Source organism: Gobio gobio, assembly GCF_949357685.1.
Source record: "Gobio gobio genome assembly, chromosome: 22".
Taxonomy (NCBI): Eukaryota; Metazoa; Chordata; class Actinopteri; order Cypriniformes; family Gobionidae; genus Gobio; species Gobio gobio.
In genome coordinates, this window is record NC_137118.1 from 39,004,705 (window position 1) to 39,020,625 (window position 15,921).

Sequence of the window (15,921 nt, forward strand, 5' to 3'; positions counted from 1 at the left end):
ATTTGGTCATGTTACATTGTGCCCCACCACATGTTACAATGTACCCCTATGGGCCATGTTGTAACATTTCTCTTCCATTCTTTCGGGGTAAATCAAGAAAAAAGTATTAATGAAACAAACCCACATACACATGTACTAGACATGTGTGCAATTAATGTGGGGGAAAATAAATACTCTGAACCCCAAGTGGATTTACACAAACTGAGAAAGTCAAAAAGCTTTAGGTTGTGCCCCGTCTCCCCTACATGTTGTTCATGGTAATTCATGTTAACTATACATTAACTAATGTTAACTAATACAACCTTATTGTAAAGTGTTACCGAATTATTAAACATAATTAATGTAAACATTTATTGAATATGTTTTTATACCATATTTTGGTTGTCAGTCACTGTTTTAGCAGCAAGGGGCAGCGGGCTCACTTCTCTCCAGGCTTGTTTTCATTTTGACTCCTCCGAATGTAACGTTAATCTCTCAAGTAAGTTTATAACAGCCTCTGATTTGTAAAGTCGCGAGACTCTTCTCCGCCCCCAGCAGTGAAAGTATTGAGTGAGCAGCGCGAGCGCTTCATTCTACCTGCTGCTCACGCGCTGATCAAAGCATGGCCAAATCTCAGTCAAGACGCTGCTGCCTGTGCGTACTCGCTTTACTGTCCTCTATTGCAATTATCTGCATTTGCATAATTTTAGCCACCAAACAGAGATGCGCCTTCACACACGGTGCTGTTGCTGCGGACTCTCTTATGTGCTCCGACATCGGCAGGTAAGACATTCAAATCTGAATCTTTCGGCATCGAAAACATTAAAATTGACTTTCAAAAATTGACCTGGGTGCCACTGTCCTCGTAGGAGGACATTATATTTTTGTGAATTTCTCTGACACCATAGGCCTACACAGTTTTAAGTCCGGATGTCCCGTGAAGAGCACATCCATAGATGCCATTTGTTTTGAGATTTTCACCAGGACAACAACTTCTCCTTTGTCTTTAAAACTGACTGAATTATCAGATTTAGCACTCTTATGGAAATATTAAAATATTTTGTAATTATTATCATTTAAATCGGACTAATTTTCTAATAGTTTGTTATAAATCAACATCTCAGGAAAACGTTATGGGGTTATAAATATCAAAATATGACTTTCTGTTTCAAAACAGCTAGCGTTGACATGTCCTCCACAGAGGACACCGGGACTTGAACAATGCTTATTAGACAGTTTAGGAGACATAACAAGTGAATAGGGAAAGAACTTACATATCAATGTTACTATAAAATATAAGATATTATTATGAAAATGTTGCCTGTTATTACTTCCATTATTACACTCATTTTTACGTGTTGCTCCAAGAACGCATTAATATGCAAATTAGATAGTGTATAGATACATTGCATTGAATGGGAAAACCCATGTATGGCCATTTTACCCACATATTGCGTAAAGTAGCCTAAAATGTATATATGTATATCCGTTCATTCCGTTATATCGTTCATAACGTAGTTGAGAATTATCTTTAAACAAAGTTTAGTTAAAAAGAATCCTGAAACCTGAAAATTGATTGGTGAATGAAAAAAAAAAAATCAAATTTTTTTGCCTATACATGTCATGTCATGTCAACTCAGTCCCTGTATCCACTTACGAGGACATAGCATATATGAATAAATTATCATTAAAAAAATCCTATTTGTTTCTTATTCTCTAAACAATGTAAAGACATGAAAAAAATCTAAATTCAAAAGCCTGTTTTCCTGGGTCTTAGGCGGATATGAAACAATGCTGTAAGTGATTCAAACAGTGATCCACAATGATCAATGTAGAGAGATAATCAGTTAAGGAGATTAGATAATGCAGCCTTGCAAGTTGAACAGGTGGTTGGACAAACAGTTGCGTTTGGACGGATCTTACATATGCATACAATAACAACAGGCACGTGCACAGGTAGGGCTCAACCTGTGCAGAGCACATGCCCTTTTTGCCCTTACACTCCGAAGTGCCCTTTTTTTGGTGGTAGTGTTTTTTGTTCCTGCTTCAATAAATCAATAGTTTTGGTAACTGCATTTGAGTTTGACTTTTGTAAAATGTTAATAATATATTGATAAGTAATACAACCACATTTAATTTGTTTTTGCCACCGAACCACATTTAATTTGTTTTCGCCAAGAGCGCCCGCGCTGTTTCCTACTGGAACTTACACAAAGTGACTGAGTGATCCTCGTCATCTAGGTCAAATATATTTCGTAGAAATTTGTTCTTGGATTTATGATTGCTAATACAATTAATTTGTTAACATGTAATAATATCATGGTCGCATGTTTAATTCATTTACGTTGTTGATATATGCACATATTTGCTAATTTTTGAATCTCTATACTCTCTCGTTTTCACATGTGTAGTAAAAGATGGTTACAGTAATGTTGTCGTTACATTAAGTGCAAATAGGCCGTCTTTTTCACAGAAGGTCTGGTTGGGTCAGTCAGAATTCCAGAAGACATAATGTAAATGATATCCGCGATAGTGCAGGGGTAAAGCGCATGGCTTGAAGTTTTGACGCAAATTGATCACGGTTCGAATCCGCGTTTTGCCGAACTTGCTCGACTTCATTTTCCCATCACAAAAAAATTCAAAAAGGCATTTTTCCCCCCAATAAAAATAGTGAAAATCTTCAAAAAATGTAAATAAAGCATGTCATGTGTGTTTGATAATAAAGTGTTAAGGCCTTTGCACACTGAGTCCGAAATTCGCATGCGAAATTTTCGCACGTCAAAAAATAAATTCGACCTCACGTTATGTCAATCACGCTTGCACACTGCCTCCGAAACTTTCGTCCGTCAAAAAAAAAAAATCGGAACAGGTTCGATTTTCTGCGTTTTTCGCATCCGTTTTCCCATCTACAGTGCTGATGCCCAACCTAAAACTGCTGGCAATGGTGGTGAATGAATCGCCAGTGCTCCTCAGATACCTACAATTAAATATACAAATATTATTGTATCACAAATACTACAATATCACAGCTATAATTATAGCACACCAACTCCCTGTAAACCGCGTGTGTGTGTGTGTGTGTGTGCGCGCGGATCCTACACATACTGCCAGTCTCTGTTCAGGATTGGTAATTGGTGGTCTTCTTTTTAATATGTGGCTCCAGTATCGCTAGCAAAGCATCAAACAGAGCCACTGACGTTCAACTTTGAATCGGTCTGGATAATCCGCAGCTCCTGATAAGCAGGTGGAAGACGGCATTTTGTGTTGTTTTGCATTTTTTTCCGTAACGCATTCATTAATACGCATCGGACTCCGTGTGCAAGGTCTCTGTTGGTGACAAATTTTTCGGATCACGAATACGAAAAAACGCATGCGAACATTTCGGACTCAGTGTGAAAAGGCCTTTAGGGGCGGGTGAACAGAGGGGGTGCCCTTTTTCAGTTTCAGCACATGCCCCTCTAAAGGTCTGTGCACGGCCCTGAATAACAATCAATATCTACCATTTCTAACTCCTTCACAACCAGAGCACATCTTTTGATATAGGCTACTATTACTTTTTTGCACTGACTCTTCTACCATCTGCATCATAAATGCACTTTAACATGCTTATATTTATTTAAGTGTGTGTGTATGTGTGTGTGTGTGTGTGTGTGTGTGTGTGTGTGTGTGTGTGTGTGTGTGTGTGTGTGTGTGTGTGTGTGTGTGTATGTGTATGTGTGTGTAGGGTACAACGGGGCTAAAGGCACACCTTAAAGGGGTGGTAAAACACATTCTTTTGAAGGCTTGACTGTGTTTGTGGGGTGCACTGTAACATGTGTTCATGCTTCGTTTTAAAAAAAATTGCCTTATTTTTCATATATTTGACCTTTATTCTACACTGCTCTGTCCCTCCTTGTAAAACGGTCTGATGCTTTCCGGGTTGTATGAAGCCAGTCCCTCAAAAATACGCAGTGGGCTCAGATTGGTTAGCTGGCCCAGTGTGTTGTGATTCGCTAAACGCCTAGTGCACGTATGTCGGAAACATCACGCCCCTTACCTTTACCAGAGGCTGTGCTTTGGTCAGTGTTAGAAACAACGGCGTCAATAAAACCACACCAATCTGAGCCCGAATCAGACCCAGAACATTTGAGTGAAGATGATCGAGCAGAACCTGTTCAGTCCTCAAGAGTAAAGACTGCGGATCTATAATGATCGCTACTGAATGGCACTTTAACTTTTGTATTTTTAGAACGATTATAGCCAAATATCTGTCACAAGAACTAACCCAAAACAAACACTAAGCACTGGCTTAAACTAGTAAGTTAGCCAAATCACACACAGAACCATGTTTAGCATGCCTGTAGACAAACAATACATAAAAGCTCTAATCAAAGAATCATTTACACTAATGCCAGGTTCGCTGTTGAGATTTTAACGTTAGTGTTTGTAACGATAGGTGTTCGTCGGATAACGTTAAGTATGAATGAGCATTTAACAGACTGGTTTGCAGAACAGCACTGTCATCTGTTTACTTCCTTGCTACAACCTATTACAGGAAAACACATCGATGAAAAATAAATCAGACTTACAGGTTGTGGCCCGTGAACAGCTTCTGTTTGTAAATCCAGCTTTCAGGACAAGCCTTTGTGCATATCCTGTATTGAACTCGCGAAGTTTGTGGAAGTTTGTGTTGTCCTCCGTGAAATGTGCAGCGCGCGCGTCATGCATCCACGCACCGGCAGTGTTTTTTTCACGCAGCTGACGTTGTGCAAATCTGGCATTGAAATCGCGAAGACGGTGGATGTTCTCCTCCGTGGATGTGCTGCAGGGAGCCCTGCGCGTGCCTGATTCCCCGCTGACTCAAACACACGTGCATATAACATGTTTTATTTTAAACGCTCTGCAACGCACCCCCGTCCCTATGAAGGCTGAACAGAGCAAGTACCCCAGACCTGCAATCCGGATGAAAATAACAGCGTTTCCTTGGCATCGCGGCAACAACACTCCAGCCTACTATACCACAACAGCGCTGCGATACAAAATGGCCTCACCCCCCCTTATTTCATATTCCCCGGAGGAGGGGTTTATGTAAATATTGGGCCTGGTGATGTCAGCAAAACCTGGGTGAATGTGTAGTAGTCCCTAGCGGCCGTTTGCTGTAGTCCTTAGAAACTGATTTCTTTAAAAGCAAATATCTCCCTTTGCTTTAAACTTTGAACGTTGTAACTTTGCAGATGTTGTTTATGCTCAAGCAGCAACATTACACGTTAGCTAAAGTTAGAATAGTGAAATCGTGGTTTACCACCCCTTTAAGAAACATGTGCTTTTCATTACCCCCATATTGTATGATTGCAGAAATAAAAACAGAAAAAACATGTATATATATCTGTTTGTAATGAACATTTATAGAGCAACAGGTTTTGTGTGAAAATAAATCATAAAAGTGGTTTAATTTGTTTAAAAATCTAATAAATGTATGAGGTAAAAGGCTCTCACCAGCATGGGGCAAAAGGCACACAGTATTGATACAAATACTTTAGCCAAAATAATGTTTTTAATAATGCTTTTCAAAGTTACTTGTTCAAAACAACCACTTTAGAAAAGTTTGAACTATTTTCTGTTTATTTTGATAAACAAAAATTAATTTTTGTTCAATAAATATGCTGCCGTTAAAATATGTTCATATAGAAATATATTTTTAAAATATAGAAACAAAATCATTTTAAAAAGTAGAGATTCTGAAAGCATTGAAGGAGATCCCATAATAATTTAATATAGATTTACAGTAGTAACAAAACAAATATTTTATTATATGATATCATTCATATATTTTTTAAATATGATGGTTTCATTATAATTATGGTGATTATCTCTAAGGTGGACACCCAACTTAATATATAACATTTACCATCTGAATCTAACCATGTCATGTCAACTAATGGAAAAGTCAGCCAGCTGTTTATTATCATGTTAATTATTGTGTCTTTCACCCCAACAGAAGCGGCACATTTTACCCCAATTACCACACTTTTACATATTCTTCCATTATTGAAAAACTGTTGCTTTAATTACCTTATATCCTATATATCCTATAATTTTAGCGATTCTTATTTGCTACTTAAATCTACAACATTTTTAAAAACATCAAATATTTGATCAAATTAGTGCTTCTTCTAGAAGTGCATTTGTGAGGTCAGGCACTGATGTTGGACGAGAAGGCCTGGCTCGCAGTCTCCGCTCTAATTCATTCCAAAGGTGTTCTATCGGGTCGAGGTCAGGACTCTGTGCAGGCCAGTCAAGTTCCTCCACACCAAACTCGCTCATCCATGTCTTTATGGACCTTGCTTTTGTGCACTGGTGTGCAGTCATGTTGGAACAGGAAGGGGCCATCCCCAAACTGTTCCCGCAAAGTTGAGAGCATGAAATTGTCCAAAAAGTCTTGGTATTCTGACGCATTAAGAGTTCCTTTCACTGGAACTAAAGGGCCAAGCCCAACCCCTGAAAAACAACCCCCACACCATAATCCCCCTCCACCAAACTTTACACTTGGCACAATGCAGTTAGACAAGTGCCGTTCTCCTGGCAACCGTCAAACCCAGAGTCGTCCATCGGATTGCCAGACAGAGAAGCGTGATTCTTCACTCCAATCGTGTATATACTTGTGTACATTGTTGACATTTGAACTTGGATGCTGTCTAAAATATTTCTGCAACCACTTAAACCCTCAGTGATGTTGTAAAAAAAACATGTCCAAGAGGTTTTTTTTTCTGAACATTAACAAACTGACAAACGGATCAAACGTCTGCCAGTCAAAACAGGATCAACCAGCTTCACAAAACCCTATATTGGCACATTTTCTGTCCTTCGTCCACGTTTCCTGCATTTCATGCCAAACGTACTTTGTGTTTTCTTGTTTCGATGTGTGAAGTGTTTTATGACTGCATTTCAAAGAACTTGACTTTGGTATTTCATCTGGGGTCACGCTTTAACCTGCTGTAAAAGGATACAGAGAGGAGTTAGTTACAGTTGTCGGGCATATCCTGGATAGAGGAGGCATTTGTCTTCTTTTGGATTTATGGCATGTGCTGCTTGGAACTTGAATTCACACATTTTGTAAAAAAAAAAAAAAAAAAAAAAAAAAAAACCTTTTTCTGAATGTGAAAGAAGTAAAGAAAATTCTGTTTGGTCTTCACAGACACTGCCGTTACCCACAGTTACTTCAGTCTGGTGCTGATCTAATAGTTTTGTCTCACTTGCCTGCATCAAATAAAAGGGACTGAGGTGTTTTTCTGTGGCATTATTATTATGCAGACATGCAGTCGTTGACACAATGTCTTAATGAAAGCTGTTATTCTGTATTCAACCACTGCAAGGCTTAAGTAAATACTTTTTGCTGGCTCATTCGGACCGTGCCAAGTGTTTTTTTTTTTGTTCTTGCTTTGCCAATATTTTCACTGGCCCTGAGTCAGAAAAATATATGTAGATGTTTCACTATAGGTTACTATTTTTATTTACATACTTTTTCTAAACAGTTACTACATTTAACAATTTCAAATCTCAAATTAATCTAATTTTGAATCTGTTTGTTCATTTGGCCAGAGGAGAACTGGCCCCCCGACTCAGCTTCGTTTCTCCCAAGTTTTTATGTCCTCCTCCATTCTGTCTCCAATGTTTGGATTACTTGCCACTGCTGCCTTTTGGCTTGCTTGGGGACACTTAATATTCAGCAATTTTGTTGAGTTGAATGCACAAACACTATTGGATGAGAGTTGAACTGAGCTGTATGATGGCATCACTGTTTTCTCCAGCGCTGCTTTATAATTGAATTAAACTCATTCCATAATTGACAAATTTTACACATAACCAAACCGAATTAACACTGAAGTTATTTCAAAATCAAGTCTTTTTTTAGAGCTGCTTTCCAGCAGAATTGAATTCTGTTTGCATCATTGAATCATTATTTTTCTGTTTATCACTGTAAAGCTAATTTGAAACCATCTGTATTGTATAAAGTGCTATATAAATAAAGGTGACTTGACATTACTTGATGATTTAAGTATGCAAGTATGAACTTTCAAATGTTTCTCCTAAAGAATTTGATGAAATGTTTGAGTTCATATTGAGGTCCCCGAGCACAATTTGAAACATTGTTGAGATCTTCTGAAACTGAGCGTTTTTTTTAAACGAGAAACATTTAAGAAGCATGAGACTTAGTAAAAGTTTTACATTTTATTAATTTAACAGGCAGATTGATCCAAAATGACAGTACAGTACAGTAGGCTGGAACAGGCCTCATTTAAAAAAAGATGGGTGGTATCTGGCACCAAGATGTTAGCAGCAGATTCTTTAAAGGAGAACTCTGGGGAATTTTTAAGTTAATCTTTTGTAACTTTGTGAGTACTGTCTATAGAAGAAAAGAAAAAAAACGAACCGGATTGGTGCTTGCAACACGGAGCTGTTACAGTTAATGCCCAGAGCTCCCACTCAGCTAAAATGGCAGTTATGGGGGCATATACATAAAGAGTGTCTTTGTGCCTCTTAACAGACACATTGCAATTAAAATGTCTGTCCAACATGAACAGGGCAACGAGATGCGTTTAGCAACTTAGCCATTGTTTAAATTCACCTAAATAGTGTTTTAGATGGCTAGCTGTAGACTCACGCTGAAGTCCCGTGGGAACTCAGTTGTAGCCTGAAAAATGTAAATAGTCCAGGTGGGAGGAGTCCCAGAGTCTGGAGGAAGAGAGGAGAGGCACACAATCCACATTGTTTGTGGTCCAGTGTAAAGTTTCCACAGTCAGTGATGGTTTGGGGTGCCATGTCATCTGCTGGTGTTGGTCCACTGTGTTTTCAGAGGTCCAAGGTCAACGCAGCCGTATACCAGGAAGTTTTAGAGCACTTCATGCTTCCTGCTGCTGACCAACTTTATGGAGATGCAGATTTAATTTTCCAACAGGACTTGGCACCTGCACACAGTGCCAAAGCAACCAGTACCTGGTTTAAGGACCATGGTATCCCTGTTCTTAATTGGCCAGCAAACTCGCCTGATCTTAACCCCATAGATGTGAAGAGGAAGATGCGATATGCCAGACCCAAAAATGCAGAAGAGCTGAAGGCCACTATCAGAGCAACCTGGGCTCTCATAACACATGAGCAGTGCCACAGACTGATCGACTCCACGCCGCATTGCTGCAGTAATTCAGGCAAAAGGAGTGCTGTACATGCTCATACTTTTCATATTCATACTTTTCAGTTGGCCAAGATTTCTAAAAATCCTTTATTTGTATTGGTCTTAAGTAATATTCTAATTTTCTGAGATACTGAATTTGGGATTTTCCTTAGTTGTCAGTTATAATCATCAAAATTTAAAGAAATAAACATTTGAAATATATCAGTCTGTGTGTAATGAATGAATATAATATACAAGTTTCACTTTTTGAATGGAATTAGTTAAATAAATCAACCTTTTGATGATATTCTAATTATATGACCAACCCCTGTGTGTGGATTGTGTGTATATGACTGTGTGTATATGACCAACCCTCACCTAAAGGATTATTAGGAACACTTGTTCAATTTCTCATGAATGCAATTATCTAATCAACCAATCACATGGCAGTTGCTTCAATGCATTTAGGGGTGTGGTCCTGGTCAAGACAATCTCCTGAACTCCAAACTGAATGTCAGAATGGGAAAGAAAGGTGATTTAAGCAATTTTGAGCGTGGCATGGTTGTTGGTGCCAGACGGGCCGGTCTGAGTATTTCACAATCTGCTCAGTTACTGGGATTTTCACGCACAACCATTTCTAGGGTTTACAAAGAATGTTGTGAAAAGGGAAAAACATCCAGAATGCGGCAGTCCTGTGGGCGAAAAAGCCTTGTTGATGCTAGAGGTCAGAGGAGAATGGGCCGACTGATTCAAGCTGATAGAAGAGCAACTTTGACTGAAATAACCAATCGTTACAACCGAGGTATGCAGCAAAGCATTTGTGAAGCCACAACACGCACAACCTTGAGGCGGATGGGCTACAACAGCAGAAGACCCCACCGGGTACCACTCATCTCCACTACAAAAGGAAAAAGAGGCTACAATTTGCACAAGCTCACCAAAATTGGACAGTTGAAAACTGGAAAAATGTTGCCTGGTCCGATGAGTCTCGATTTCTGTTGAGACATTCAGATGGTAGAGTCAGAATTTGGCGTAAACAGAATAAGAACATGGATCCATCATGCCTTGTTACCACTGTGCAGGCTGGTGGTGGTGGTGTAATGGTGTGGGGGATGTTTTCTTGGCACACTTTAGGCCCCTTAGTGCCAATTGGGCATCGTTTAAATGCCACGGCCTACCTGAGCATTGTTTCTGACCATGTCCATCCCTTTATGACCACCATGTACCCATCCTCTGATGGCTACTTCCAGCAGGATAATGCACCATGTCACAAAGCTCGAATCATTTCAAATTGGTTTCTTGAACATGACAATGAGTTCACTGTTTTCAAAATGGCCCCCACAGTCACCAGATCTCAACCCAATAGAGCATCTTTGGGATGTGGTGGAACGGGAGCTTCGTGCCCTGGATGTGCATCCCACAAATCTCCATCAACTGCAAGATGCTATCCTATCAATATGGGCCAACATTTCTAAAGAATGCTTTCAGCACCTTGTTAAATCAATGCCACATAGAATGAAGGCAGTTCTGAAGGTGAAAGGGGGTCAAACACAGTATTAGTATGGTGTTCCTAATTATCCTTTAGGTTAGTATATATATATATGTATGAAAACATTACTTTTTCTTTAAGTCCTACTGCTAATTCAAGTATTATTTCTTCAATTTTGTTGATCGTTTTTATCATGTTGTCATCAGCATATTATGATTTATTTTAATATACCTTGTTTGGTTTGTTAATTGTCTGTTAATTGTTCTTGTTTATAGAACTATGTTGGCCTGTAAACGGAAGTTGCAATAATCTTATCTTCCCTATATGTATATCCATGTCAAACGACTTCTCGAACAACAAAAAAATCTACGGAAGGACTTGATTTTGGAAATTGATTGGATGCTTTGGATCATTGTGATTTGCTGTTGTGATGTCATGTGAGTGGCAGGTTGCCCAGCCTTTGCGCCAGTAAACACATCATCAGAGAATAATTATTTTGATGAAAGATTACGAGGGCATTTTGATTTTTTTAAAATGATGTGCGCGAGTGCAGAATTAAAAAAAAATCTGAGTAGAAGATGATGAAAAATAGAGTGGAGGTTAGCAGTGAGGAGCGGGGAGGGTGAAGGTTCTGGAGAGGGACTTTGTGAAGGAACAACAAGGTGGTTTGTTCAGATCATAACAGGCTTGGAGCGAGCACTTGTAGGATTGGAATATTCTCTTCATTTGTTCCCTTTGCTGTCATGGAGTGACAAATTAAATCCTATTGGGATTTCTTTTCTTGCACTGTAACACTGATCTAATCTTTAATCTCCATCCATCAAATTTAACTGCAAACACTGAATTGTTATCATCTTGACGGTGTTGTTAACTTCATGCACATACCATGACAATCTGATAATATGCTTTCAAGGACTATTAATTGTCATGAATACGAGTGTTGAGTGATGCGTCATTGTGTGATTGATGGTCAAGGTCGTATCACTTACCAGTGATATAAAGACTGTGGTACTCTTATAAGAAGTTCTCTTATGTTTCACATATTTGATTCCTTCCATCACTGTCTCTGAAATATCTCACATTTCCTTTTATCTTACATGACACCCTGTGAGATCAGACATCAGAGATCATCCTTTGTGGCGTATTTTCCTTACAAATCACTGCTGCGTGAAGAGACACAAGTTTGACCCATATAGTGCTTAAAACACAAGAGAGTGCTAACCCTAATCTAGCACAAAATTTCAGAATTCTGCCCGATTGTGCACATGTTTTGGGTGCGTGTGTGTGAAGGCTGGAACTCCTCAAGGTTCATTGAGCTCTCGGGTATCACTTCTCCTCTGGCTCAGACTTGCCTCAAGATTCTCATTTTTCATACTGACACGAACACATAAAGGAACAGTGATATATCAGCAGGAAATGTGCTTGAATGTGTCATATTCCCTAAGCCTTGATTTTTCTAAAGGAACAGTATGTAAGATTGTTGGATTAAATATACAAAAACTACTAGAACAATGTTATATATTTTGACTTGTGTACTTGCATTATCCCAAATGTTTCCAACGTTTAAATCTAGAGAAATCAGCCATTTTAAACAGTAGCTATGTTTCCATCACATGTTTTTATGCACATTTTAAAGTATTGCATCAGAAACAAATGATTGAAATGGCAAATTTCAACAACAACGAAAATTCCCTTAATTCACACAGTTTTTACGCTCACTTGAGGTAGTTTTTGTCTTTTTGACTGTGCAAATGAGTTAATGCGAGTAATGGGAGATGGAAATGCAGTTGCTAAATAAATATAGCGAACATTAAACCCATGTGAATAATCGGCTGTTTCTGCTGAAGGTGTTAACTTTTTTTGGTTACTAGGTTACCAAAACCACCATCATCCGTCAACTTAATGGAAATGCACCTAATTCCTTTCTTTCTTTCTTTCTTTTTGCAAACTTTGAAAAGATTTGCTTCATGTTTGGATGGAAACATTGCATGACATTGCGTCGTCTGTCAGTAGCTGTTTCCACCCACTTACTTTTATGTGCATATCTTCCTCCAAAATGCGTTTATAATGTTTTGTCTGTGCACTTTGAGACGCAAATCTCAAGACGCAAGAAAATTATAATATATTATTATCGCTCTCAGGAGCTCAGTGAATTCAAGCGTGGTATCGTGATAGGTTGCCACCTGTGTAAGTCCATTAGTCCATTAGTGAAATTTCCTCACTACGAAATATTCCATGGTCAACTGTTAGTGGTATTATAACAAAGTGGAAGCAATTGGGAACAACAGCATAATACATAATTTTCTCCATCATACAAAATATTCTCAAATTAATTGCATGCCATTTAGCAACACAAGTCATCCAAGCTTTTATTAATATGATATTCTAAAATCGATCTAGCTTACTACAATGTACAATAAGTGCCTCTTACCAGCTACTGAGCTAATGATGTGCAAAAAGTAGAGTAACATTATAACAACTTTCAACATGAAGACCCACATTGGAATTAAATACACAGAGACTAATGACAAGACAAGGGACACCTGTAAACAATGATAAGACAATGAACCAATGACATGACAAGAACACATGGCAGAATCACATGAGGGCAAGGGAATCACATGACAAGACCAGGAAGTGCATGACAGAACATGACAACTCAGAAACATGACAGTGAACATGATAAACTAAGAACATGAACATGAACCAACACCAAAACACCCTGTGACAGTTCCCCCCCTCTATGGGCGTCCCCAGACGCCCAAACAAAATCAAAGCACCAACAAAAGTCTTGGGGGGCGGTCTTGGGGGAGGGATGGTGGGCCAGGCCCATGCAGGGGCACCGGACGCAGACTCAGGCGCAGCAAGGTCGGGCCTGGGAGCGTGGGCGGACCTGGACCCTGAGGCTTGGGCGGACCTGGACCCTGTGGCGTGGGCGGACCTGGATCCTGTGGCGTGGGCGGACCTGGACCCTGTAGCATGGGCGGACCTGGACTCTGTGGCGTGGGCGGACCTGGATCCTGTGGCGTGGGCGGACCTGGACCCTGTGGCGTGGGCGGACCTGGACTCTCAGGCATGGGCGGACCTGGACCCTGAGGCGTGGGCGGACCCGGACCCTGAGGCGTGGGCGGACCTGGACCCTGAGGCGTGGGCGGACCTGGACCCTGAGGCGTGGGCGGACCTGGACCCTGTGGCGTGGGCGGACCTGGACTCTCAGGCATGGGCGGACCTGGACCCTGAGGCGTGGGCGGACCTGGACCCTGAGGCGTGGGCGGACCTGGACCCTGAGGCGTGGGCGGACCCGGACCCTGAGGCGTGGGCGGACCTGGACCCTGAGGCATGGGCGGACCTGGACCCTCAGGCGTGGGTGGACCTGGACTCTCAGGTATGGGCGGCCATGGCGGATCAGGAGCCGTGGGATGCCATGGCGGATCAGGCATTTCAAGGGGCCATGGCAGTAACGGCAGTTCAGGGGGCCACAGAGGCGTGGCCTCAATGGGGACTATGTGGTCATGGTCAGGAGTCCTCTCGTGCTCGTAGGCTGGAGCGGGCTCGTGGGGTGGAGCATGGACGTGAACAGGACACGTGGTCTCTGGATTCAGGGCATGGACAGGTCTCTGGACATGGAAAGGCCTAGACAAATAATCGTCCTCTGCCTCCCCCACTGTGAAACTTGAACCACTTAAAAATAAAATAAAATCAATAAACTGCCAAAGAGTAGAAGGGTGCTCTACTGAGGGCATGAATTCTGAGAGGTCAGGGTCCAAACCAAAAACACCTCTTCAGGTGGACCTCATCCCAAGGCAAAAAATCCATGGAATGCAAAAAATCTTAACATATTCCTCAATGGATCTTCCTGCTTGAGGAGTCAAAAACTTGGAAGCTGCTGGGTCCATGTTTGGCAGTTTGATATTCTGTAACATACTCTACTGGAGAGGCAAGTTTTAGAACCCAAGTGCAGCTTTTATTAACAAAATCCAAAACATAAAACAAAGACTTGACTTGACTTGACTTGACTTGACTAAACTTCAACAGAAACAAAGACTTGGCTTGGCAAAACGTGACATAAACAGACTTAACATTGAACAGTGAACATGATAAACTAAGAACATGAAACATGAACATGAACCAACACCAAAACACCCTGTGACACATTATGGGGTATTGTTTGTAGAATTTTGAGGAAAATAATTAATTTCATCAATTTTGGAAAAAGGCTCTTACATAAATAAATGTGGAAAAAGTGAAGCGCTGTGAATACTTCACGGATGCACTGTATATTATGATAGTCTACTCAACATAATATTATTTGTAAACGTATTTTTCTAAATCATATTCAATGATTATTATACCTGGTTCATTAGGGTACTGAAAAGTGTAAGAAAGTAGCAGTGCTTACTTTATAGGTTTTCTCAAGGTCTCCGCTGTTCTCCTCCTTTAACTTTCCACACATTACAAAAGTTTCACGCTCAGCACACACATAACATTTGTCTTTTGGTGTGACCCTCAGGCCCTCTGAATTAAATCTGCTGACTCCAGGGTCAGAAAAACCCTCAAGTTCGTCCGGTGACCCCTATGATCACATGCTAGTAGTCACAGTGTCCACTAAGTTAAGAAAAGTGTCTTTGTGGCAGAATATTAACTCCTAAAGATGAACTGTAAATTAACTCAAACATACATAATGATTCTTTGTTGTGTGAATATATGTAAATCAATACACTTCTCATGCATAATTATTAATCTCCTTCGTTGATTACATTTTTCTGTCACAAAAGCAAAATATAATTTCTTGTTATTTTGGAGTGAAAACCGATTGTAACCCTATGCTAAAGTTACGATGAGATATGTCTTCTGGTCGCAGGGACATGCTGCTTCAGGGGGGCTCCGCGGTGGACGCAGCCATCGCAGCGCTGCTCTGCACTGGACTGGTCAACCCACAGAGCATGGGCTTGGGTGGAGGGGCCATCTTTACCATTATGGACAAAACAGGTATGTCTTTGTATAGGCTATGTATTGTGAAAAGCACTGTCAAGTAATTTGGGAGTATTACAGTTATGTTTGTTTTGGCCTTTGCTGTAAAAATTGCATCATACGGAGTCATAAAATGCATAGACTGTAAAAAAATATATGGACGTAGTGTCCGTGACGTCACCCATAGGATTCTGATGAGCCGTTTTGAAGCACAAAGTTGGGACGAGATGGCCGTTGCCATCTTGGCAGCGCATCATCGTGCATCACTCCCGGATAACAGAAAATGGGCAAAGTGGGCGGAGCTGAAGTGACGTGATGACTAATAGACAGCAGT

General features: G+C 40.4%; 1 protein-coding gene across 2 annotated transcripts in view; it reads left to right on the top strand.

Annotated features, from left to right (window-relative positions):
• Window positions 1-575: 575 nt before the first annotated feature.
• Window positions 576-15,921, top strand: part of ggt5b (gamma-glutamyltransferase 5b) — a 37,963-nt gene continuing 22,617 nt past the window's right edge. For both annotated transcript variants that reach the window (XR_013815560.1, XM_079804290.1), the window contains exons 1-2: window positions 576-762; window positions 15,478-15,605. Coding sequence is in view for 1 of the 2 variants with exons in the window: in XM_079804290.1 (XP_079660416.1) it covers window positions 602-762; window positions 15,478-15,605 (289 nt within the window). In the remaining variant the exon portion in view is untranslated. The remainder of the gene's footprint in view (window positions 763-15,477; window positions 15,606-15,921) is intronic.